The sequence below is a fragment of the Globicephala melas genome, chromosome 1, assembly GCF_963455315.2.
Source record: "Globicephala melas chromosome 1, mGloMel1.2, whole genome shotgun sequence".
Classification (NCBI taxonomy): domain Eukaryota; kingdom Metazoa; phylum Chordata; class Mammalia; order Artiodactyla; family Delphinidae; genus Globicephala; species Globicephala melas.
Window position 1 is genome coordinate 1,888,700 of NC_083314.1, and position 25,745 is coordinate 1,914,444.

A 25,745-nucleotide genomic window follows, 5' to 3' on the forward strand; every position below is an offset into this window, starting at 1 on the left:
GGACTGAAGCCAAGAGGGACTGTTGGCAGGGCGGGCAGAAGGCTGCCTCAGTGGTTCAGGCGGGAGGTGCTACGGGTCTGAACCAAGGTGATGGCAGTGGAGACGCGGCGGCAGGACCTGACCTGCTGTAGACGTCGGTGGGTGAGATCAGGCACATCTGGTGATGCTGGGTTGAGCCGTGAGTGGGCTGAGGATGGTGCCAGGACAGAGGGTCAGCGTCTTCCTGGGAGTCTAAGAAGTATGGTGGTCACACTTACGGGGAAGTCGTGAGGAGAGGGTCTAAGAGACCGTTAATTAACTGAGTCCCACATACCGCGACTTTAATGTTTTAGGTGGATCTAACAGTTTCATGCTTGTGATTAAAGTTAATTTTTCTTCTGACTTCTACTAGAAAGCAGGAATTACATTTCAAATGGACAACCATGTGCCAAACCTGGTCAATCTCAATGAAGACCCTCAGCTGTCGGAGATACTGTTATATATGATAAAAGAGGGAACAACTACAGTCGGAAAGTATAAACCAAACTCGAGCCGTGACATCCAGTTGTCGGGGGTGCTGATCGCCGACGAGCACTGGTGCGTTCCTGCCAAGTACTTTTCCAGATCTTGATGACTGTGGCTTCCTTCACATGAGGCATTCACTCACACTGATTCTTTGGTATAAGTCTTCGAATGCATCTCTTAGCCAGGAAAAACAGGCAGTCTGAATGTTTTGTAAGGATGGCAGGTCAGTTACTCTCAATATGAGATACGATGTGGTATCGCTCTATCAGAAGTTATCCCTCAGCCAATAGATGTAAACTTCTATCCATCATCTATGGCAGGATTTTTGATCGGGTTGACAAATTCTAAAATTTGTTCACATGAATTGAACACATTTTAAAATTCATTCATATGATTGAATGATACTGTGTTGTTAGGGTGATAGTACATGTAAACTGTTGTAGCTCCGCAGTGTGTTTTCATGATTTGTCCATGTTGACGCTCTCTCATTTTTCCGCTGTGAAGTACCCTGTTGTATGAGTCTACCTGTCTACTTGGTTGGTGGGCGCTTGGGTGGTGTCTCATGTTTTGCTCCCCCAGTACTGCTGTGGGCGCTCTTGGATGCATCTCCTGGTACAGACGGGCAGAGCTTCTGTGGGGCGAGTTTCATACCCTGAGTTAGGGCCCTCGGGGCAGCCGCTGGGAACCCGGGCGGCCAGGCCCTCCTGTCCGCCCCGCTGCGCTGCGTGAGTCTCTGATGATCTTCCTGTTACCCTCCCTGTACGGTGATCATTGTGAAGTTTGGGAAAATTGCTCCTAAGTGGTATGTCTAGCAGCAGAGATGCCAGGCTGCAGCATATGTGCGTAGCCACCTTTATGAGGTAATTTCGGATTGTTTTCCAGAATGGCCGGCACTCCTGCCGCCCTTGGCGCTGAGGTCCCTGTGGCCCCGCATCCTTGCCGACCCTTAGCTGTCAGGTGGATGTGAGATGGCGTCTCGTGGGGGATGCGTGTTGCATTCCCTTGACTAATCCTGTTCACCTGTTCTTGGGCCATTTTTGTTTGCTCTTCTGTAACCTGCCTGTTCATGGCTTTTGTCCATTTTTCGATTGTGTTGGGTTTTTTCCATAATTTTTAGGAGTTTTTTAATGTATTTTGGTGGCCCAGCTTTTGTGAGTTTCGCGTGTTGAAAATGTGTTTTCTCCAGCGTGTGGCTCATCGTTTCACTCTCTCATGGTGCCTTTGGATGGATCAGAGTCTTAGTTCGTGTAGTACATAAGTCAGTCTTTTCCTTTACGGTTGTCAGTGTTTGCGTCTTGTTTAAGAAATCATTTCTACACTGAGGTCAAGAGACAGTCACCTAAATTATCTTCTAAATGTTTTGAAGTTTTGCCTTCACATTTAAGTCCTTAAGTCGTATGGAATTTTTTGTTTGGTGTGAAGTAGGGATCTAAATTCATTTATTTTCCACGTGAATAACCAACTCTATCAGTACCATATATTAAATAACATATGACTTTTTTTGTGATCTGCAGTACAAAAAATTTCCAAAAATACAGAGTGTATTTTCTCACCAATATTGCACGGCCTTAGGTCCTCGAGCCCGCGTTGTCTTTGTACCCAGCGTGGCACGGCTTCTTGATCCTCAGATCCTCTTTCTCTTCCGTTAATTAACCATTTTCTATAACAAATAAACCCAGAATTATTTATGCTTGTAGCAAAGATACAGAACATGCCCCCGAAGAGTTGAGAGTCCAGGGGGACCAGGAAGTCCCCCACTCGCCTGGCACTTGGTGTTTCCCCTTTTAGTACACGGATAGGTGTTTGTCTCACTCTCTGGACCGTGAACTTCACGAGAGCAGGTTTCGTGTCTGTCTTCACTGATGACATACCTGGCACGTGGGGCTCAGTGGACAAAGGAGCGCCAGTACCCATCAGTTTATATTAACATTAGGTGGGTCTTAGCTACTTAGTGCTTAAAAGTAAAGAAAGAGGGCTTCCCTGGTGGCGCAGTGGTTGAGAGTCCGCCTGCCGATGCAGGGGACACGGGGTCGTGCCCCGGTCCGGGAAGATCCCACATGCCGTGGAGCGGCTGGGCCCATGAGCCATGGCCGCTGAGCCTGCGCGTCTGGAGCCTGTGCTCCGCAGTGGGAGAGGCCACAACAGTGAGAGGCCCACGTACCGCAAAAAAAAAAAAAAAAAAAAAAAAAAAAAGTAAAGAAAGAGAAGGAAAGTTCACCTCTAGCTTTGAGCCCTAAAGAGAAGCTGCTGAGAGGGCTCTGGCCTTGACGAGTGATGGAGATAAGGGAGAGGATGTCTTATGTCGACGGAGCGATTCAGGTAAAGGAGAGAAGCTGATGTTAAGGCAAATCCAGGTGGGGTTCTTATGGAAAAGAGTGGTGGATCAGGGGGTTGGTGGTTGAAGCTGGATGGGGGTGGGAGGGGGCAGAATGCTAAGGCCAAGGGCTTTTGATGGCAGAGCAGATAGAACTGGGAGAGAGGAGGTGTCAGAACAAGCAGACCTTGTTTAAACCTTTATGGGGTTAGGACACTAGGCTGGCGGGAGGGTGGGCTGTTCTTCCCAAGTCCTCTCCTCTAGGTGCTCAAGTGCAAGTTTAACTGGAGATCTCGGAGCCTTGTCTGGAGCTGGAGGGTTTGTTTGGGGCTCAGCTTTTGCTACAGTTTTCTCTTTCTTTCTGTCCAGTTAATCCAAAGATAATTGGATTTTGGAGTTTCTTTCCTATTTTCTGTATAAAAAGACTAAAAAGGATATGTAGCATTTATAGTTGATTTTCAACAGTATCATGTTATCGTCAGAGTTCAGTTAATTAGACGTCCAAGGAGTGTGCTTTTATCTCCGTGCTTTTCCTTCCTCTGTATTACCTCTCTTTTCATGGGAGGAAAATGTTGTTTGTTCCATTATTAAAACTCATAAATGAAACCAGAAAGTTAGAAAAGTAAAACATAAAAATACTTAAAGCTCTTCCATTCATAAAGAAACCACTGTCAGTATTTTAGTGTATTTTCCTTTAATGTTTGTGTATTTTTTTTTTTCCATTTCTGGGGAAGAGGGGTTGGTATTTTTTTTAAGTAGTTTTAATCAAAATACATACGATGAAAATTTTTCCCACCACTGGTGGATAGAATTGCTAGAGAAGCCAGGCTTTTTCACCAAACCTTCAAAATCTAATTGAAGGAAAATAAGAGAGTTCTAAGTCATTATGGTCACAAATTGATATGAACCTTGACACTAAGGGAATAACTCAAGGAGGATTATCTGTATTGCCTTTTTCTTACTTGTTAGTCTGTCCTGTAGTTGTAACAATGTGCATCCTGTCTTCACAGCACCATCAACAATTTCGATGGGACCGTGAGTATCATCCCAGCTGGGGAAGCAAAGACATATGTAAATGGAAGACTTATTTCGGAACCCACGGTATTACACCATGTAAGTTGGCTGCTGCTAAGATGTGAGAAATTGTTTGACTTTGGGCAAGTGATCTAGTTTTTCTGAGCCCAGTTCTGTCCTCTGTAAGATCAGTAGTGAACGGGATGAAGGACTTTCTGGTTCTAACGTTCTCTTATTTCACGAATTGCCTGCCTTTGCGCAGAGACCGCAGTTCTGTTATGGTTGGGTGGACCAGCCCCCAAGGAGCTGTCCACCAGCAGCAGCATTATGTGTTCCGGGAAGAGCTGGGCTTTGGAATCAGGCCAGACAGGGTCGAAGCCCTGGCCCTGCCACTTGCCATATGACCTTTGAAAAGTTATTAAGCTCGGGGTGATTGCATGTCACCCATGTCAGGACACTTTTGAGAGCATTTCAATAATTATATTAGGAGAACAGGCATGAACTATTCTGTTGAAGGTAAAGCAAGACGTATGGCCACTTGGTATATATCCTGTCTTTCAGGAGGGATAAGGGAGGAGAAGGTGAAAGAATTCACGCATAGTTCTTAATACATTGTCTGCAGACAGTGAGCTCAGTGTGCGCTTACCACTGTTACTGTCAAGCTCTGTGCTCTATTAGTTTCCTCATTCCTAAAATCGGGATAATAACATGCATAGTTGTGAGACATCAGTGAGATGATGTATGTGTAGAGTGTCAGATGCAGTTCTTGGCCTGTAGGAAGCATTTCATAAATGTTAGCTGCCGTGATTTTTATGTTTATCATTAGTGATACTAGACTATTGAATTGTTGAACATAAGGTTTGTCCCACGGAATTTTTTGGTTCAGACTCACCTCAAGGAGTAAATTTCTTGTGTGCTTTAGGGTGACCGGGTGATTCTTGGTGGCGATCATTATTTTAGATTTAATCATCCAGTAGAAGTCCAGAAAGGGGAAAGACCGCCCAGTAGAGATGCTCTTGTGAGTGAGGGTCCAAGAGACTTTGAATCTGCAAAAAATGACTTGCTCTTGGCACAGAGATTACAGTAAGTATTTTTGTTGGTATGAAACTGTAAGTATACGGGAGAGGGCTATGGAGAGCCTTAATCAGGTTGTCCTGACTGCACTCGTTAACTCTTGGGGTGCCGATTTCTAGCGACGTGATCTTTCCTCTTCTGTGTGCACTCACTCAACAAACAAACTTAGCTCCTACGCTGGAGGAATTTGTCTTCTTATGGGGCTGACGGACAGACAGACAGAATGCCCTGACAGAGCCCTGCACCGTGTGGAGCTCCTGGGGTGACTCCTGCCCCGACCAGGGGTCAGCGAAGGTCTCGTGAGAAGATGTCCCCTGGGAGGGAGTCGGCCAGGGGAAGCCTGGGGAGTGGACCCTTATTTACTTTTCTTCTTTTGCCCCAGTTTTAGCTGAGGCAATATTGTAGGAGTTCTGATTTCAGCAGGATCCCTGTAAAATAAATGGCAAGTAACACAGAAATAAAATGCTAAAGCATTTGGACTTTATCTTAAAGGTTATGGGGTCATAAGAGAATTTTAAGGAGACGTGAGACAGACATGATGGGGATCACATTGCAGAAGGGTGGCTGTGGCCCAGGTCTGGAGGGTGGAGGGCGGTGGAGCCGGGTCCCGGGCTGCAGTGCAGTGGGGGCTGGGGGGTGAGACGGGCATCTTGGGGTCACGGGGAGAGAAGTATCCGCACAGAGGATGGAGGCGGGGGGTGGGAAGGATGACCGGGGTGGGCCACACGAACCCTGCTTTGTCACCTCGTCAAAAGTCTGAGCTTGCTTTGCCCTCTTTTTTTTTTTAAAGTTGTGGTACAACATACATAGCGTAAAATTCACCTTTTTAGCCATTTTTAAGTGTGCAGTCAGTGGTGTTAAGTACATTCACAGTGTTGTGCAGCCTCAACCATATTCTGTCTCCAGAACTTTCTCATCACCCAACTGGGCCTCTGTACCTACTAAGCAACGGCTACCCCCTCCCCCCAGGCCCTGGTAGCCATTAGGTCCTCTTTCTTTTGACATTCTTATTCTTTTTTTTTTTTTGGCTGCCTTGGGTCTTCATTGCTGTGCGCAGGCTTTCTCTAGCCGCGGTGAGCGGGGAGCAGGGGCCACTCTTCGCTGCGGTGTGCGGGCTTCTCACTGCGGTGGCCTCTCCTGTTGTGGAGCACGGGCTCTAGGCGCATGGTCTTCAGTAGTTGTGGCTCGCGGGCTCAGTCGTTGTGGCTTGTGGTCTCCAGAGTGCAGGCTCAGCAGTTGTGGCGCACGGACTTAGTGGCTCCGCGGCGTGTGGGATCCTCCCGGACCAGGGCTCGAACCCGTGTCCCTTGCCTTGGCAGGCAGATTCTCAACCATTGCACCACCAGGGAAGCCCTGACATTCTTATTCTAATTCAGTAAAATTGGGTACGGAAATTTTATGCAGTACAGTTGTTAAAGCGTCGGGTTTTGTTGAGAAGAAAGAAGCTTTTAGTTTTCTGTAATCACCAATCCTTTTCCCCCCATACAGTGAAAGGTAATTTAATATTTTGACTTCTCAAAATGTCTAAGTGTTACCTGAAAACTGGGTTCACCTCTTGGTGGGTGTCGAGCCAAAAGACACAGCCAGGCCAAAGATCAGGAGAAGGAAGGATGCATTACTTGCATCAAGTAAGGAGAACGTGGGAACTTTCCCAAAGCCGTGCTTCCCCAACAGTAAGACTGGGGAGGTTTTAAGCTAAGGGTACATGCGTGTTCGTGAAGGGGCCCGAGCAGGGGAGAAGTCAGCATAGAATCAGGGCAGGGATCGACAGAGTCCAGGCTTCAGTTGACTGAAGTCACGGGGATCACAGATGGTCAGCATCTCCATCCCTGAGGTTCCCGTTGACCTGGTGGCTGAGCTTCAGGCTAACCTTCACCATTGACTCAGAGCTGCGAGTCTTCACAACGGGTGTCTTATCTTTGCTGTTGTTGTTTCTCTTGCCTGATAACAGTTGTTCTTTTTTTCCCTCGAGATCATTGGTTTCTGAGGCTTGTTCAAGGGCAAGCGCTGTGTCCAGGCTCAGATCGCAAAACGGCTCAGGCCAAACATGGCTTCTCTTCTGTCAAGAAAGCCCTGCCTGGTTCTCTCTCTGGGGGACCCCCCACCCTGTCTGCTTACAAAGTTATTATAGATGATTGGAAAAATATGGTACAATCTCTGCTTTATCAGCTCATGTATCATGCTTTTAGAGGCATTTCAATATATTCCTAATCTGTGACCTAAACATGAATTGAAAGATAATGATATGAAATAATTTTTGCCCTAACCATTGTTAGTTTAACATAAAATGCCCATATTTTGTGTTTACTACAATGTTAACTGTAATATTTACTGCAGTGTTCACTGTAACATAATTATGTTATAAATATATATTTTATATTTTTATGTAAGTTAAAACATTTTTATATAGCTTAAGCATTAGAAAAACATTTGCTTAAATATCGAGCATCTGCAATGGTAATTAAGTTAGAAATGAGCACATTTTCAACCTTTTATGTTTTGTTTGTATAAACAGTTCTAGAGCTAATAAACATTTCAGAATGCTGCTGACAGAATGTCAGAAATGAAGTTTTGAGATTTGAACTTTTGTTTAATTTAACATCTTAATATGATTAAGAACTATTATAGCATATGAAGAATTCTTGACAGAGTACCCTGTCACTATTGAATATTTTGCTACTTGTAGACTTGAAGCAGAAATAAAGGAGGCGCAGTTGAAAGCAAAGGAAGAAATGATGCAGGGGATCCAGATCGTGAAAGAAATGGCTCAGCAAGAGCTTTCCTCTCAAAAAGCTGCGTACGAAAGCAAAATAAAAGTCCTGGAAGCAGAACTGGTAAGAGGCAGAACTGTTTCCTTTCTCTGCCGGTGCAGGGCCCCAGGGGAGCGTCAGAGGGGAGATCACGGCTGCTGGGCTGGGGGAGGAGAAGCAGACAGGCTCTGTCCCCCAGCCCTTGGGCAGCCCTGCCTCCCAGAAGCCCATCTGGAGGGCAGCGCTCTGAAAGGTTTGACTAGTGATGGTTATTTTCGGTTGGGTTAGTCAACCTGGATGGGGTGGAGAAGCATTGGGGCACCTTTTCTATCTGTGAGTCAATTTCCTGTGCACTGATTTTTACAAAGGGACTTTTGTACCTATTTGGTATCATTTTTGAAGAATTGCTCTGTATCTTTGCCCTATTTATTTTTTATTATTGTATGTCAAAGAAAGAAGAATGTCAAAGAAAGAAGATACAGGAAATAAATAACCAAAAGGCTAATTACAAAATTGAGGAACTAGAAAAGGCAAAGCAGCGTTTTGAACAGGAAATATATGTCAACAAAAAGCGGTTAGAAATGGAGACTTTGGCTACGAAACAGGTAATTTCATTTTATAGCTAGTCTGAGCTATCTTGAGGAGAGGCTGGATTTTTCTTTTTTTTAAAGAGCTTATGGTCTCTTGATGGGCGATGGCCAAATACAGGTCTGCAGGTGAGAAGGGGCTTCCTGCCTGAAAGCCTCTGTCCTCACGATGTGCTCACACAGATCTTTTCAAAGGGACAGAGCTGTTGTTTCCAGCGAGTTTCAGTCGAGTGTTCTCTTTCCCTGCGTGCACAGCGACCCTGTGGTCAGTCATGCTGAACGATGTAAGGAGTGAGGTGATACTAGGGCGTGGTACACAGAAGGGGGGACGGCTCAGCTCCTGGACCGGTTACATCCCACTGCCAGGGTGGAAAGAGCAGCGAGCAGGCCGTGTGCCCGCGTGAGTCCTCAGGGAACTACCTCAGCCTTGGGAGCTCAGGCGCTGACTTCCCTCATCTCTCTGAGCACAGAGGCATCTTTCAAGGGCAGCTCACGGTGGCTCTCCAGGTGCTGGACCAGCAGCCTCAGCATCGCCTGGTAGACGTGCAGATCTCGGTCCGACCAGAACTGCCGAATCACATCCTCTGGGGTGGGGCCGGAATCCCTTCTAACCAGCCCTGAAGGGGGGCCCTGAATCCGGAAGGGAGAGCCCCTGCTTTCGTCTCTGCTGCAACTTCTTACATCTTCAAGTTTTACTCTCAAATGGCAGTTTTCCTTCTTTCCTTCCTAAGTTTATGGTGGGGTTGGGGGTAGAGGAAGATACTCGCAGTAACCCCAGAGTACCGGTACTATAAAATGGTGAGAATACATATATTAGCCGATTCTAGAGCACGGAGGGGCTAGTGAACCACCCTGGAAAGTTTTAAGAGAAAAACAGATGTGTTTAAATCTTGAAAACAATTATCATTAGTGGGCTGTTATAAGGCTTATTTGTATCAAGTGAGGTGTTTTGTTTTTTTTTTTTTTTTTGTGGTACGCGGGCCTCTCACTGTTGTGGCCTCTCCCGTTGCGGAGCACAGGCTCCGGATGCGCAGGCTCAGCGGCCATGGCTCACGGGCCCAGCCGCTCCGCGGCATGTGGGATCTTCCCGGACCAGGGCACGAACCCGTGTCCCCTGCATCGTCAGGCGGACTCTCAACCACTGCGCCACCAGGGAAGCCCTCAAGTGAGGTTTTTAGGTGTATTTTTAATTTAACTTTTTAATTTAGTCAACAAATTCTTGAGTAGTTTTTTCCTTTTTTTGTTTTTTTCTGAAGGTTTTTATGCTCCTATCAATGGGGAGAAAAAGATTAATCTATGTTATCAAAAATTCCTAATGATTTTGTTGTGGGGGAAAAATCATTTTATGAGGATACTTTATAAATCATTTTTTAAAAGCCTTTATGCTTAATAAAACACGCACTGTGAAATGAGAATTATGTAGTGCATTACCATTGTCAGTCTGGTTTTCTAATTTCTCTCTTTGCACGGTCTCGTGTACGGCTCCACATGAATGAATAACAATTAGGCTTTAGAAGACCACAGGATCCGCCATGCAAGAATTCTGGAAGCTTTAGAAACCGAGAAACAAAGGATTGCTAAGGAAGTACAAATTCTACAGCAAAATCAGAGTAATAGGGATAAAACTTTCACAAGTGAGTATAGGACGATTTTAGCAGGTATTTTCTAAAGTTATGTATGTTATTTCATACAGTTAGTAAAATGTTAATTAACTTTGTGTATTTAAAATTTTTTTTCTAGATGTTGCTGACTTCTCTGGATCTAGATAAATTTGTATGAATGATTATTTTTAGGATATTCACTTTTTAGAATATTTAGTTATATAAGCAAATAGTAAACAGAATTCCAAGTATTATTTTAATGTGTAGTATGCTTCTCAAAATGTCTTACTCTAATCCTTAATTCTTATTTTATAAGAATTATTAATCCGAGTTGTGCTTAATCATTGCATACTTCGTTTTCTTTCTCACTTGAAAGTTGTTATTTTTTTGTACGTTTCTACATTCCTGTGTAGAGCACAGCATTTTTTTCAAATATTTATATATTTATTTGGCTGTGCCGGGTGGCTTGTGCCACCTTAGTTCCTGACCAGGGATCAAACCCAGGCCCTGCAGTGAGAGCGCAGTGTCCTAACCACTGGACCGCCAGGGAATTCCCCAAACACAGGCTGTTTAATGTAAGCTTTCTTTTTTTAATTATAGAAAGTTTCAAATAAACTATGAAAGCGGAGAGATTACTACAGTAAACTCTTCCATACTTATCATCCATCTTCAACAGTTACCCACACATGTTCAGTTTTGTTCCAGCCGTGCTCAATCCCCCTGCCCTCTTGGACTATTCTGAAGCAAATCCCAGACATCCTGTCACCTGATCTGTAAATACTTCACTGTGTATCTCCAAGTTAGATAAGAACTCTCTTTTCTCTCTTTCCCTGTCACTCTTTGAAGCATAACTCTGATATTATTATTACACCTAAAAATATTAATAATAATTTCTTACACATCAAATATCTAGTCCCTATTCAAATTTTGTGGACCGTGTCATAATTTTTAAAATCCAGGAGCTTCCCTGGTGGCGCAGTGGTTGAGAGGCCGCCTGCCGATGCAGGGGACGCGGGTTCGTGCCCCGGTCCGGGAAGATCCCACATGCCGCGGAGCGGCTGGGCCCGTGAGCCGTGGCCGCTGAGCCTGCGCGTCCGGAGCCCGTGCTCCGCGATGGGAGAGGCCACAGCAGTGAGAGGCCCGCGTACCGCAAAAATAAATAAATAAATAAAATAAAAAATAAAATCCATTCGGTTTGTTTGAATCAGGATACAAATGTGGTCGTCCACACCCTGTGTTTGCTAGATGTACCTTTTTTTTTTTTTTTTTTGTGGTACGCGGGCCTCTCACTGCTGCGGCCTCTCCCATCGCGGAGCACGGGCTCCGGACGCGCAGGCTCAGCGGCCACGGCTCACGGGCCCAGCCGCTCCGCGGCATGTGGGATCTTCCCGGACCGGGGCACGAACCCGCGTCCCCTGCATCGGCAGGCGGCCTCTCAACCACTGCGCCACCAGGGAAGCCCTAGATGCGCCTTTTAAGTCTCTTTTAATCTGTCAGCTGGCTCTTCCTTCCTCTCTCTCTTTCCCCTTATAATTCATGTATTGAAGAAGCCAGGTTCTCTACCTGTAGAGTTTCGCAGATTCTGGGTTTGCTGACTGTATGTCCAGGCTGTTGCTTATGCCTCTACATACCCTGCAAAGAACCCGTCGTCCGGGTTCAGTGTTTTAGCAAGAATACTTAGTAGTTGTGCCGTATACTTTCCATAACTTCTGTTTTTAAATTACCTTGAAACTGTTAAATCTGTTGTGAGAGATAAGGACATTGTATTAATACATGTTTTTATTCCTCTTAGGTCCTAAAACAGTACCATGCAATGAATACTTGATTTTTTTTATCCACACGAACAATGAATTTCACTCTTCCAAAAAAATGTTTTTAATGGAATGCTGGTTATAAGTTTGAACAATATAGAAAATGTTTATGCCAAAATCTTAAATTTGAATTAGGAACGTGGAATTATGTACTGAAAGTGTTTTTATGTCCTAATATATCTCTGTTTCTGTCTTTATCTATCTATTTTTAAAATTTCAGGCAAAATTAAAAAAGGACTGTGGTTCTATTTAAGTTAAGGCTGTAGTATACTTTACCTAATACTTTACATAAGTTAGAAGTTAAGAAAAAAAGAAATTAGAAAAAAAATCTTTAAAAATATTAGAAGGAAAAGCAGCATCTTTGGCATTTCCTTGTTTACAAAACCCGTATCCTCTCTCTGTGAACTTCAGTTTTCTTCCACGCCTCCACGGGTGAAAGACCTCATTTTGTATGAAGAATATTTTATTTCACCAGTGAGGCTTGAAGAAAAGTTACTGAGTTGTCACCTTCACCTTCTGTGATGTATCGTTAAAACCATTCGTTTGAAGTCAGTTGTTTTTCAGGACGTGTTGTGCCTGGTGGCGTGTTAGTGCTCACATACGTGTTCTGAATCTTCTCCGTGTGCTCTCTGCTAGTTCAGCCCAGTTGGAGCTCCATGAAACTCTCCGTGATGATTCAGGAAGCCAATACCATCAGCAACAAGTTAAAAAAGAATTATGTTTTTGGCAGGTGAGTGATTATCTTATTTGTAAAGTAATTTGTTGTTTTAAACTAGTCACGCTTCATGCTTCATGTGATTTTTTTTCTGTTTTAGTTTCTCTAAGGACATGGTATCCTACATGCCTGTCCAGGAGCAAGTGGGTGTCATAATCCCCAGGGGCACTTCCAGATTCCCCTCTCAGAGCTCACTCTGGAGTGAAAAAGGCTTTCAGCAATGAACATACTTGTATATTTTATAAACAATAATTTTAGATGTTTTAGGAATTCACTAATTTTCTTTTGAGTTGAGAATTTATAAGTATTCCACATTTTAAAAGGAATATACAATATTAGAACTTTTAAGAAATTATTATATAAGAAGTTATTTTAATATAGTATATACTAGACATGATTATTAGTATAACAAAAATACTTAACTATGGAGAGATTTAATCAGTGGTCTGAATCTTTATGGGAGTCATTCTAATTCGGAAAACTCTAGGTTATGTATGTTTTAGGAGAAGCATTTTTTTTCTTTGGTTTTTCTTTCAGACATGTATCAGATAAAGGAAGTAGTTCTGACACTTGTATTCAGGTTCGTAACCTGCAACTAGGGGTCTCAACTGTCTGGAGTCTGGAAAAGTTTGAGTCTAAGCTTGCGGCAATGAAAGAACTTTACGAGGTTTGGAATATTATTAAAATCTCTATAACCTTTTTGAAATCAAAATATTATATGTAAAAACTTACAGGATTCTGCCAGATTATAGCCTTAATGCTTGAATTGTGTAATGGAAAAATGAAAATAAACTAGTTAACTCAATCTAGAAAAGGATAAACCTAAACCAAAGGAGAATAGATGAAGGAATCATTAAAAATAAGAGGAATAATTGACAAATTAGAATTAATAAACTCAGGCTTCAGCTCTTTGAAAAGATGAACATGTGATTTTAGGAATGGACATAGCATTTAAATAAAGATCTCAAGCATTTTAAGATTATATTACATTTTTATGTAAATAAGTTTAATAAGTAAGCTAATAAGTTTAATAATTTTCTAGAAAGTTAAGATTTTTCTAGAAAAAGAGAAATTATGAAAGTTGATTTAATAGGTGACTAACCAAGCAATAAATTGAAAAGTTTGTCAATGAACTAGCCTGAAAAAAAAAAAAAAAAGATGCTGGGCTTCCCTGGTGGCGCAGTGGTTGAGGGTCCGTCTCCCGATGCAGGGGACACGGGTTCGTGCCCCGGTCCGGGAGGATCCCACGTGCCGCGGAGCGGCTGGGCCCGTGAGCCATGGCCGTTGAGCCTGTGCTCCGCAGTGGGAGAGGCCACAGCAGTGAGAGGCCCGCGTACTGCAAAAAAAAAAAAAAAAAAAAGATGCTGATCCCAGTCAATTTCATGGGTAAGCACTTTTGAACCTCCAAAAAACAGACAAATCCTGTTAACATTTAAACTATTCTAGAAAGTGTCACAGTTACGATGCTAGAATAACTGATTACAATCAAAACAAACAAACCCCACAAAAACTGAAAAGATGATTCAAAAGAGAATTACAAACCAATCTTAATATGAACACAGCTATAAAAATCCTGAAAGAAATGTTAGTAAGTCAAACCCAAGGTTGTATTTAGAGAATACTTATACCATGATTAAGTAGGGTTAATTCCAGGAATGGAATGCAAGGTATATTCACAATAGAAAATACAGAAAGGCTGAAGGGAATCATACAAAAGCACTGACACTTTACCTCTAAGTGATGGGTTTGCAGGTGGTTAAAATTTTTTTCTTTGTGTTTATATGTATTAATAATTTCCAGATTTTCTACAATGAATGTGAATTGCTTGTGTAATTAAAAAAACAAAAAACTGTATTGAGGTCATTTGATAATTCTTGCCTTGACATATACATTAAAATCTGATGGGTGGGTGAGTTACCTTACATTCCTACTTTCAACCGTTTGTTGCAATATTCTTTACTTATTTTTCCATTTAGTTATACTATTCTTGAATCAATCTCTATGTTTATTTTGCTAGCACTTCAATTGGTATTGCTTTAAATATTTAAGTTAAAATATAGATTGTTATCATGATCAATATATTCAACCAGGAAATGATTGAACCTTTTTTATTAGAAATAATTCATAATAATTTATTCCACAGTTAATATTGACCAGATATTGCTTTAAGCATTTTATAGTTATTGGTTAATGTATTCATTTCCAAAAATACTGATTCATTAAATTAATATTTTGTGTCAAAGCTAATTCAAATTTGTCTTTGTTTTTACCATCTTTACTGGAGTATAATTGCTTTACAATGGTGAGTTAGTTTCTGCTTTATAACAAAGTGAATCAGCTATACACATACATACATCCCCATATCTCTTCCCTCTTGTGTCTCCCTCCCTCCCACCCTCCCTATCCCACCCCTCTAGGTGGTCACAAAGCACCAAGCTGATCTCCCTGTGCTATGTGGCTGCTTCCCACTAGCTATCGATTTTGCATTTGGTAGTGTATATATGTCCATGCCACTTTCTCACTTTGTCCCAGTTTACCCTTCTCCCTCCCCGTGTCCTCAAGTCCATTCCCTAGTAGGTCTGCGTCTTTATTCCCGTCCTGCCCCTCGGTTCTTCATGACCATTTTTTTTTTAAGATTCCATATATATGTGTTAGCATACGGTATTTTCTCTTTCTGACTTACTTCACTCTGTATGACAGACTCTAGGTCCATCCACCTCACGACAAATAACTCAATTTTGTTTCTTTTTCTGGGTGAGTAATATTCCATTGTATACATGTGCCACATCTTCTTTATCCATTCATCTGTCGATGGACACTTAGGTTGCTTCCATGTCCTGGCTATTGTAAATAGAGCTGCAGTGAACATTGTGGTACATGACGCTTTTTGAATTATGGTTTCCTCAGGGTATATGCCCAGTAGTGGGATTGCTGGGTCGTATGGTAGTTCTATTTGTAGTTTTTTAAGGAACCTCCATACTGTTCTCCACAGTGGCTGTATCAATTTACATTCCCAGCAGCAGTGCAAGAGTGTTCCCTTCTCTCCACACCCTCTCCAGCATTTATTGTTTGTAGACTTTTTGATGATGGCCATTCTGAGCTCTGTGAGGTGACAGCTCACTGTAGCTTTGATTTGCATCTCTCTGATTATCGGCGATGTGGAGCGTCCTTCCTGTGTTTGCTGGCCATCTGTGTGTCGTCTGTGGAGGAGTGTCTGTTCAGGTCCCCTTGATGTTGTCAGATTATTCTGTTTTTCTCCTGAGGACGCTATCATTTTTGTTTTCTCTATGTTTTCTAAATCACGTTTATTATTTCTGAATTATTTAATGATTTCTGTTGCTTTTATTAGTAGATCTCTTTTAATATAATTCCTAGTGTCACGTGATTTTAAAAAATTTTATCAGGAATGCGATTTTTTTTACTTTTAACATTATCTAGATAATCTATAATTTTGCGAATTTTATAAATGCGACAAACTAAACATTTTTCCCTTAGTTGCTAAACATTTTTAACCCATAATTACTAGAAACTATATATTTAATTTTCTTAGAGCCATTGTAGTAACAAGTGTGAAGATGTGTTTTGCGACCCTGAAGATGAATGGGAACCCGACATCACAGATGTTCCAGTGTCTTCATTTTCCAGAAGGAGGTGAGGACATTTGTGTTACTGGCTTTCCTCCTTCTCAAAAGAACTATCTGTTGTCATGGTGGATATCTGGGAAGGAACCCAGCAGGTCACTGATCAAATTACAGCACTTAGGGCATTAGATCGTTTATATTCAGTTAGAATATGAAGAAACAGCCTCAGTATTTTACCATATAAGTTTTAAGAGCAACTTAGACTGGCATAAACCTAATTTCCTATGAAGATGAACAGTGTTTATTACTTTACCCTTTCTCAAAAACCTGGCATATTCTATGATATTTTATTGTAAGTTACCGAGTTTGAAATGCCGTTAAGTTAGTATGAGCACCTCAGAACGCTAAATCGCGGTGACGGGGACTTCTGTACGTGACAAATGTTGCTTATTAACTACAACATACAAGACTCAGCTCCAGAGGACGCTGCCCCTGCACACGCCCCCGTGCTTGGGTTACAGAGAGGCGAACGCTGTAGTAGGAACGCCTTCGTCCTGGGACTCGGTTAGCCCCTTGGTTTGATCTTTGAACAGGACTGCTGGCTGCCGTGTCCTGAGGATACGGGGATAAGTACAGAATATTCCCTGCCCTCCAAGACCTGGTGTGGAGGAAAGTTGGGGCGGGGCAAGTTGATGAAGACCTGACCCGAGGCTGGGCAGGGGCTGCAGAGGAGGGTAGGTCTACGGGCATCTGTGAGGCAGGATCACAGGCCTCGGGGGCTGGTGTGGGGTGACAGTGATGCGGGGCTGCAGGCGGGTCCTGGCCGAGCGACTAGGGGAGGGTGGGGTTCCCTGAGGTGGACGGTAGGGAGGCTCTTTTGGACGCGGTGAGTTTGAGGTTCCTGGGGATCATCCAGGTGTACACTGAGGTCTAAGACTTTGTAGAAGGGATTCGGGAATTTTCAGGGTGTAAAGGTCAGTGGCGTTTCATCCAGCAGAAGCATCGCCATAGATAGAACGTGTACTGAATGCATGCGGAGCAGAGTCTCATTCACCTCAGAACTGCTGCTGTCCTTACCCCCATTTTACAGGCGAAGTAACCAAGGATTTAAAGAGACAAGGATCTTGTCCAGAGTCACCAGCCTCTCTGTTGCAGAGGGAAGAACAGCGAGTTTCGGGTCAAATGTAGTTTCAACTTCATCGCCTTCAGCGCAGCTCAGAGTCCGTTTGGGTTTCTAAACCTTTTTAGGCCTCTCTTGGTTTTGACCATGCTTATTTTAAACTCATTTGCATAAACTCTCCTCAAAGAGGTGGAACTGCTTAATTACCTGTGACTTTTGCTTTATTTCCTGCATTCTAGCTGCTAAGCTAGAGTAAGAAATAGCCAGGACGTCGCGTTCATGTTATATGTTAGGTACGTGGCAGCTCGAATCTCAGGCTGAAGGAAACACAGAGCGTGTGCTTTAAACAGACTCTGGGCTCCTTGAGTGCATCCGCTGCAGGCCCGTGCTGTGCAGAGTCACGGGTCCCACCGAGACCTGAGTCCTCGTCCCGGCCGCACGTGGCTGGGGGCCCAGGGCAGGACGTCTCGAGGCTTCAGTTTTCTCATCTGTGAGCTGGAGACAGGACAGGGTCATCCGTGAGGAGCAGCTGCTTCTCCGGTGACCACCGTGGTCTCTGACACGGGACCGATGACGCGGATGATGCGGTGTTGCTGGGAGGGTTTAGATCCAACCTTGTCCGTGGCTGTTCTGTAAATGGCAGTTCTTGCTCTCAGGCACCTAATGTGTATTGAATAACCTTGGGATACAGAGAGGATATGATTTCTGATCCAATTCCAGTGAAAAGACAAGTGATGTCTTCAGGTGATTTGTCCCGAGGACTTCAAAACCGAGGTGGGCTCTGGCACTGAAATGAGCTAACTCGTCCTGGAGTGGAATTGGGCCGATGGGGCCTGGGACACTTACACCAGCCCAGAATGGGTGGCATAAGCCTCCCAGAATTCAACCCAGACCTACAGATTCTTGAGAGTGTGGTTTATAAATTCCTTTAGATTTAAAAATTACTGATTTCTTATTGTTTTATTATAAACAGGTATAAGTTTTGTGTACTTAGACGTGTGGATCAAATACGAGCATTAAGAATTAACATTAAAGTTTTATCCTATTGAAGGTTAGTAATTTACATCTTAAGTCCCGCTGACTTAATGATAAGGGAATAATTAGGGAATCAACAGAAACTTAAATTGTCACTGAAAAATCAAAGCAACATTTTCTAAGATTTCGAAATCAGGTGTTTTCATTTGGCAGAGATGTTTTTGAAAACTTTTATAACTTAAAAGTATCATTTTTTTAAAAACATGGATTGCTCTTGGTCAGGAGCCTTGTGTATGAAGTTTCAGCCTTGTAAGAATGTTCATGACAGAATTGCAGACTCTGAGAATGCCTGAAGGTAATGGACTCTTAATTATGGAGCTTCTAGGCAATGATGTGCTTGTTCTGCGGTGAAATAGACCGGTTTGGTGGCATATAAATTTTGATATGTGCTGTTGACAGTTAAAAGTAAAATTTCCCCCGATGTTAAGTAAAAATTCTTTGAAAGGAATGTGACAAGCATTTTTTAATTTGAGTTTAAACATTGTTTAACTACAGTAGTGTTGAAAGAATAAGTTTTCCTAGTTCAGACTTAATGGGATAATGTACGCTTTTCTTTCGCTACTAAGTAAAAAAACTGTAACCTTGATATTTTCTCTCCCTGTTGTCAGTCATAATTCTGTGTTTCTCCCGTAGGAATTCATGGGGAGATTTTATATTTGAAACATTTAGGCGACTACAGATAGAATGCTTTGTTTAACCATCTTTTCAACAAGTAGCGTTTTTCTGTGAGCGGCCACTAGTAGAGAGGGTCCTGTTAAGGAGAAGACTTCAAAGGTCCCGCTGGACTGAGGTCTGGGGCCACAGCCTGATGTCTAGGGGCTGGAGCTGGGCTTTGGAAAGTTGGTCCATGGGTGGTGATACGGAAGCAGGCGCTCCTTCCGTCACACCCCAGGGGGAGACGTGAGTGTTTTTACCCTCGGCTGAGGGGAGAGGCAGCAGGAAGAGCCCTGAAGGTCGAATCTTGGGGTCGCCTCCTGCCTTGTGCCGCTGCTGCGCTTCCCGGTGCTGTGCTCTTCGCCCTGTGCAGCAAATATTTACTTGAATTTATTGACCTGGATCATTTCCCTGCTTAAAACCCTTCCCAGGATAACTTGCTCAGGATCAATCCACGCTCCCTTAGCTGGCATCCGAGGTCGGCCCCAGGCTCGCTCCGGGGGCCCTCCCGGCTCTGGGGCCGAGTCCTTCCATCCGAGCGCCTCCGCAGCCCTCTGTGCCCTCCTGACTTCCTGTGGACCGTAAGCTCCGTGAGCCCAGAAGCCCTGTTTGCTGTGTCTCAACCACCGTATCCGGAGCCTGTGAATAGTAGCACAGCTGACCCTCTAACAGCACAGTTTTCAGTAGTAAACACGACCGGATTGGGGTTGGCTGAGCCCGCGGGTGTGGAGGAACCCCGTGTGCCGAGGGCTGACTGTGCGCCCCTAACCCCCGCCTCGCTCACGGGTCAGCTGTGCATTTGTTCTATTCAGTTCATTAACTAGAGGGTTAGACTGGTACCTGACAAGAGTAAATTCCTGTTCGATAAACCAAATTAATTTAACCCTTGATGAAAGTATTTCCATGGAAAACATTCTCGTGGATGTCCATTCTCTTTGGAGAATGTGAAACTGTGTCCTTCGCATTTTCCCACGTGGAGTGTCGCTGCCAGCCTTACGGTTTCTGTTTTTCCAGGAGCAGGACTCTGATGAAGAACAGGAGGATTTCCAGCTGCCTGCATGGCATAGCGGCCCCCGCGGCCCAGGATTTGCACTCTTCACACTCATCAGGTACTTTTCTCTTCAGACTTTGTTGTTTACTGGGAATAGCTCCAAGTCTTGTCTCTGCCACTGTCCTGTTTCCGGTTCTTGTGCAAATCATTTCATCTCCCGGAAGCTTCCATCTCCTCTGTAAACAGGGTGGACCGGAGACCCCTCCCACTTCTGAAACTGTGCTCTGTGATGTATTCCAAGCCTTTAGTTGAGTGACTAGTTCAAATGTGGAAGACGTGTGTTTGTTCAAAAATGTATGAGGATGTTGTTTTCTTCTACGTGAATAAAAGGCAAAGTGTAGAAGATTATGTATGACAGGATACCGTGTGTGTGAGGAGGAGGAGAAAGATGCATGCAAACATGCTTACGAACGAACATGCGCTCCCTGGAAGCGCTGGCTTGTCCAGGCACTTGGGGGAGGGGGCGGGGCAGGAGGGAAGACGCCCTTTCACAGCATATCCTTCGTTTTCTGCTGAAGTTTATATAATATGCATGATTTGTCTAAAGCTGCTTTAATTTTTAAAAGTTTAAAAGAAAAAGTTATAGGAATTATTCCACTGAATAATTATTTCATGCCAATATTGACTATGTTAATTTTCATAAGAAGAGGGGATACACTGTAATTTATATGTGTAAGTACCTGTAATAATTAAAATTACTGCCTGGTAACAGCAGGCTACTGCACAGCAATAGAAAAGAACCACTGATTCGTACAACAACCCAGATGAACCCCAAAACATGAGGTTGAGTGAAAGAAACTAGATGATAACGAGTACATTCCATATGATTCTATTTATAGGAAGTTCAAAAATAGGCAAAACTAATCTATCGTGACAGAAGCCGAGTACTTCAGGTAGAATGGTGGGTCACGAGGGAGCCTGCTGGAAAGCGGCGATGGGCGTGTTGCACGTGCCGATCTGAGCGGGGGTTGCGCGGGGTACACGTGTGTAAAGACAAGCTGCACACTTAAGATGTGCACAGCTTACACTTTACAGAATGTCACTTGTGCCTGAGTAAATGGAGTTTTAAAATTACTCCGTAATGTAGTAGTCTATTTCGATAAAGGTGTCAGTGGAATATGAGTAGCCATGAAGGAAACTGTGTCTCGTCTTTGCCTTTAAAATAAAGACACTGGGGGGCTTCCCTGGTGGCGCAGTGGTTGAGAGTCCGCCTGCAGATGCAGGGGACACGAGTTCGTGCCCCGGTCGGGGAAGATCCCACGTGCCGCGGAGCGGCTGGTCCCGTGAGCTACGGCCACTGAGCCTGCGCGTCCGGAGCCTGTGCTCGGCAACGGGAGAGGCCACGACAGTGAGAGGCCCGCGTACCGCAAAAAAAAAAAAATAAATAAATAAATAAAGACACTGGGGTTTCTTTTTTTTTAATCATAAAATTATCTTTTAGGAAGATAATTATTATCCTGCTACTTGTTTAATATAGACTTTATGTTTACCAGCAAAATAAAAGTTTCTGTATCTGTGGTAGCAACTTATTTATTCAGTATTATTTGAGAGTAAGATGTTTTACAAAGGTACCTTTTCCAGATAACTAAACCTGTTTTGAGGGTCGTTTTTGTTTTTTTTAATCGAAGTATAGTTGATTTACATCATTGTGTTAGCTTCAGGTGTTCAAGGGTCATTTTTTAAGGGCCCTTTTTAAAGGTTAAGGTACAAGGGGAAGTCAGACATATAAGAGGTCTTTGCTTGTTTGCAGTTTTCAGTGAGGGAGCTGGAAACCCACGTGTGCATTTAGTGCGAACCTGCCCGGGGGCTGCGAGGTGTGGGAGGACAGGCCTGCCAGCTTCGGAAAGTCGAGCCAGTGTCCGAACCTCTCACCTTAGGGGCCGTATTTCGAAACTAGATTTTTACAAGTCTTTCTGACACGCTGATGCTGGATTTGGGGATGCATTCACACCGGTATCTCACTAAGCAGGCGTTACGTGGTTAACTGTCCGTGGTGACGGGAGGAGCGTCGCTGTCGTCGTCACCCTGTAGTGACAGAGCTTTGGGCTGGCAGCTGTTTTCTCTTCCCAAATCCAGCTCCTGTCTCGGCTCTCGACTCTTAATAGTCCCCACCTGGTGCCTTTATTGCACTCTGCGTTTTAGTTTGCTGTTTCTAATGGCTTATGGAGTAGAGCAGAAAACTAATCGTACATATTAAATGAGAACCCTACTCACGTGTTAGCATTCCGGGATAAAGTTATTTCCAGAGGCGCCAAATGAGCTCTTAAAGTTTTTCCGTTTACCTCTGGTTTGGACGGTGCTTCGAAAATTATGCTGAGAGTCTGTCTCCCCAAGATGTGATAGATTAACTGTAGACAGCTGTTTGGCTTGCACCTCTTTTGGTTGTAGGGTACCTAGAGCAGGGCTGTTACAGGAAGAGCTGCCGAGAGGTCTCCCTTCTAACGTCGTTTGCTCTATTACTGCCTGCTTTTCCAGCTTATAAATTAATTAAGCTTATTTTACTTATATTTAATGTGTTTATATTATTTTATGCAACTGCCATTGTTTTCACCAACTCACAGTTCCTTAGGTGTTACCAAAAAGTAAATAAGGAGGTTAAGCCAGTGGTGACGTGGGATGTTTGGATTCCCTGTCATCTGTGTCTGTAGCCGCTAAGCTATGGATGGATGCTGTTGAGAGGTTGATTGATTCTTCTGTGGAATTGTGTTTTCCTTGGTGTGTTTTCCGCTTGGAAGTAAGGTGTCCTGGAGTAGGAATAGCCTACTTGGAATGTGTGGCCAGTGTTCTGTGGCCGCTTGCACTGATGGGTTTGTTTGCAAGTATCGTCCCTGGAAACGAGGCTTGAGGTGGCTGTTTTCTGTCGACACAGGCTTAGCGGGGAAATCAAGCCCCGTGTACCGAGATTCAGCAGAATCCTTTCTTCCCGGAGTTTGCAAGGAATTGATTGGCTCGTCGTTAGAGCTTCTTGGACAGAGTGACGATGAAGAAAACACTGTCGCGGACAACTTGATTAGTAATTTCCTTAAAATCCACGACGGGATACTCGCCGTGTCCAGAGCTCATGAAGAACAGGACGAAGACAGTCAGAGTAACGGTGAGCAGCCCCTGCCGCCCGCTCATGAGCACCGCGGTTCCCTGCTCCGTTGTGCGTGGCTCTGTCACCTCTGTCATGCGGTGCCCGGCGTTACAGTGTCTTCATGCAGATCAGACGTGAGCTCTCGTACTTGGGGGTCACTTATCAGTTTTCTTCTTCTTCCGAAGTGTTCTCCGATCGAGCAAACCAGTCGCTCGCTGTGCAGGTGGCGAGCGCCTTCGAGCGGCTCGTGGTGCTGACGAGACACTGGCTGAGCGGCGTCCCCCCCAGGCCCGGCACGGGGGCTTCGCCGGCCGAGCTGAGACGGGAAGTGAGGAAGCTGGGAGGCTGCTTACAGTTGTTTCTGCAGGTAAAGTGATCTCGGCTTATCGCTAGGAGAACTCATCTGTTCAGCAAGTGTTTATCGACGCTCTCCTGTTCGCATCTTGCCCAAAATGCGACCCTTAGGATTTTCAGAAGTGCTTTCTGTGTTGAAATCCCAAGACTGTGGATGTTGGATGATTGATTGATGGCAGCGAGACTTCCCAGGGCTTTCTGCGCCCCGCGCACTACAAATGTTAACTCCTTCAGTCCTCACCGCAGCCCCGGACGTGGGCACTGGTGTTGTCACCCTGTATCAGTGAGGAAGTGGAGGCCGGGAGGGTGTGTCGACTGTTCACAAATAGTAGGTCATAGACTTGGGCCCAGGTCGCCGTGGACCCAGCGTGTGCTCCTACCTCCGCCCCCCCACCCCCACCCCGGGCCGTACTGCCTTCTGCAGGGGCTGCCGGGAAGGGGTTCGGGGTCTCGCTCTGGTTACGGGTGGGGCTTCAGTGCGGGGTGAGTTAGTCACAAGCCTGCTGGCACAGGGGCAAGGAAAGTAATCTTGTTTCCCTGTTTACCTTAAGTCAGATAAGATGAGGCTTGGCTGTAGGAAGAGGTAAGGTGGAAGCTTCCTTCCTCTCATAAAATCTGGAGGCGGGCTTGGCGGCTGCCTCGGGACCCCGGTTCCTTCCGTGCAGCTCTCGGCTGGGCCCCGAGCCTGGCCCCAGGCTCTGTGTGTACCGCGTCCAGGGCTCCAGGGAAGGTCAGTGCACGGGATGGAAGAAGGGGCCTTCTTCTAAGGAGGTTTCTGGAAATGGCCACATGACATTCCTATTTACGTATCTTTGGCCAGAACCTCCTCACGTGACCACACGTAGCTGCAGGTGTCCCTGGGAAGTGCATTTTTACTCTGGCAGCCGTGTGACCAGGGCGGACTGGAGGAGAGGGACATGGGGGCTGGTGCTGGAGAGACCCCGCGTCTGCTGATGCCCGCACCTCCTCTGAGAGGCTCCGCACGTACGAGGGGCCAAGGCAGAAACCCAGAGGGACAGGCTTTGTAGCGAATGTTCTAGATGCTTGGACAGACCCTGTAGAGCCTCCCAAGGCTTCCCGGCCCTTCTGCTCTAGTGGATGCTCAGTTGGCGGCAGATGCCTCCTGGGAGGCTCTCTTTCTGACTGAACTTACGGGTCCAGTGTTGAAACTAGACGTGTGGTTTACATTGTCCATTATTCTCCCCTAGGAGGTCTTTGTGGGGCTCCCCGAGACCTGGCCACACATCCCTCCTGTTAGGTCCTCTGATAATAACCCTGTACGTTACCCGTTGTGCCGTTTAATGCACTGTGTCGGTGTGGGCAGTGAGCTCCCGGCAGGTGGATGGAATGTGGTGTCCTTTCTCACGAGGGCTCATTTTGTGATCGATGCTCGGTTGGGTCCTTGTTATTGAATTAATTATAAACTGACATTGGACGAAGGGTCATTTTGGATATAGGTCACGAGGAAACAGAGTGACCGTCACAAGGAGGGTGGGCCGCAGACCGGTGAGGACGGGGGACAGAGGCAGGAGGGCTCGGACAGCGCAGGCCCTGAGAGCGCGGGCCGCAGGGTCACCCCCAGCCGCCTGGGCTCCAGCCGCGTGGTCACGGGAGGGCTGGGTGACTCGGTCAGCCTCAGATCCTGGAGGCGGTGCAGGATAGGGAAAACCCAACCCAACCCGCCGCGGGCGTTTGGAAGTCCAGTGTGTGAACCGGGGCTGGATTAGGTGTGCGTGTGTCCTTGCACAGACTTTGTGAGTCTCCTGTTGCCCACCTAGAAAGTGAAGTGGCAGTGCCAACCTGGCGAGGCTGCTGGGACGGCCAGTTAGTTGGCTGGTGTTACAAGAAAGGACCGCAGGGGACCTGGGGTGGAGCGTTCTCCCGTCTCTTCCGTCTCGAGGAAAAGCACTTTGACCATAACTTAGGGCTGTGGCCTGTTGCCCTGTGAGAAATGCTTTCCATAAGGAATCAGGGCGGAGAGGACGGGTGACCTGGAGGGGGAGGTCAGCTGAGCTCAGGAGACGCTGAAGTTCAGCTGGCAAAACTGGATTTAGGAACTAGGCTCTGCTGAAGTGTAGCCTGAGCATCCTTACCTTGCAGTGATACAGGCAGCATTTTCCAGGAGGCAGACCCGGGAGGGGTGCCTCAGCCGCCCTCCCCGCTCCTCTGGGAGATGTGGGGGAGCCTTTCATCTGCAGGGTTTCAGGTCTTCCCTCCCTTTTCCCTTCCCCTCCCCACCCCCCATAGTAGGAAGCGTCCTGGTTACCCATCCATCAGACGGCCCCGGCACAGGGAGCGCTCGGCCGCCGTCTCACGTCTGGCTGCTGCCTGCTCCCCTTCCGTCTCCTGTTAGTGCAGAAGCTCTCTGAGGGCAGCCTGTGTCCTAGTCGTGTCATCACCGTCAGAAGCTATGGGATCACACGTTGTCTGGTCCCGATCGGACTTTGATGAAGCACGGTCACCGTATCGATGAATGCAGAATCCATTTTCTTCACACTGGTCTT

At 45.3% G+C, this 25,745-nt stretch overlaps 1 protein-coding gene across 1 annotated transcript in view; it reads left to right on the top strand.

Moving 5' to 3' along the window:
* KIF14 (kinesin family member 14) overlaps positions 1-25,745 on the top strand; it is a 49,050-nt gene that overhangs the window by 15,811 nt on the left and 7,494 nt on the right. The window contains exons 13-24 of the mRNA XM_030844298.2: positions 392-576; positions 3,829-3,931; positions 4,755-4,915; positions 7,593-7,740; positions 8,109-8,261; positions 9,751-9,877; positions 12,292-12,385; positions 12,908-13,037; positions 15,921-16,021; positions 19,775-19,869; positions 22,681-22,905; positions 23,073-23,254. Coding sequence (XP_030700158.2) covers positions 392-576; positions 3,829-3,931; positions 4,755-4,915; positions 7,593-7,740; positions 8,109-8,261; positions 9,751-9,877; positions 12,292-12,385; positions 12,908-13,037; positions 15,921-16,021; positions 19,775-19,869; positions 22,681-22,905; positions 23,073-23,254 — 1,704 coding nt within the window. The remainder of the gene's footprint in view (positions 1-391; positions 577-3,828; positions 3,932-4,754; positions 4,916-7,592; positions 7,741-8,108; positions 8,262-9,750; positions 9,878-12,291; positions 12,386-12,907; positions 13,038-15,920; positions 16,022-19,774; positions 19,870-22,680; positions 22,906-23,072; positions 23,255-25,745) is intronic.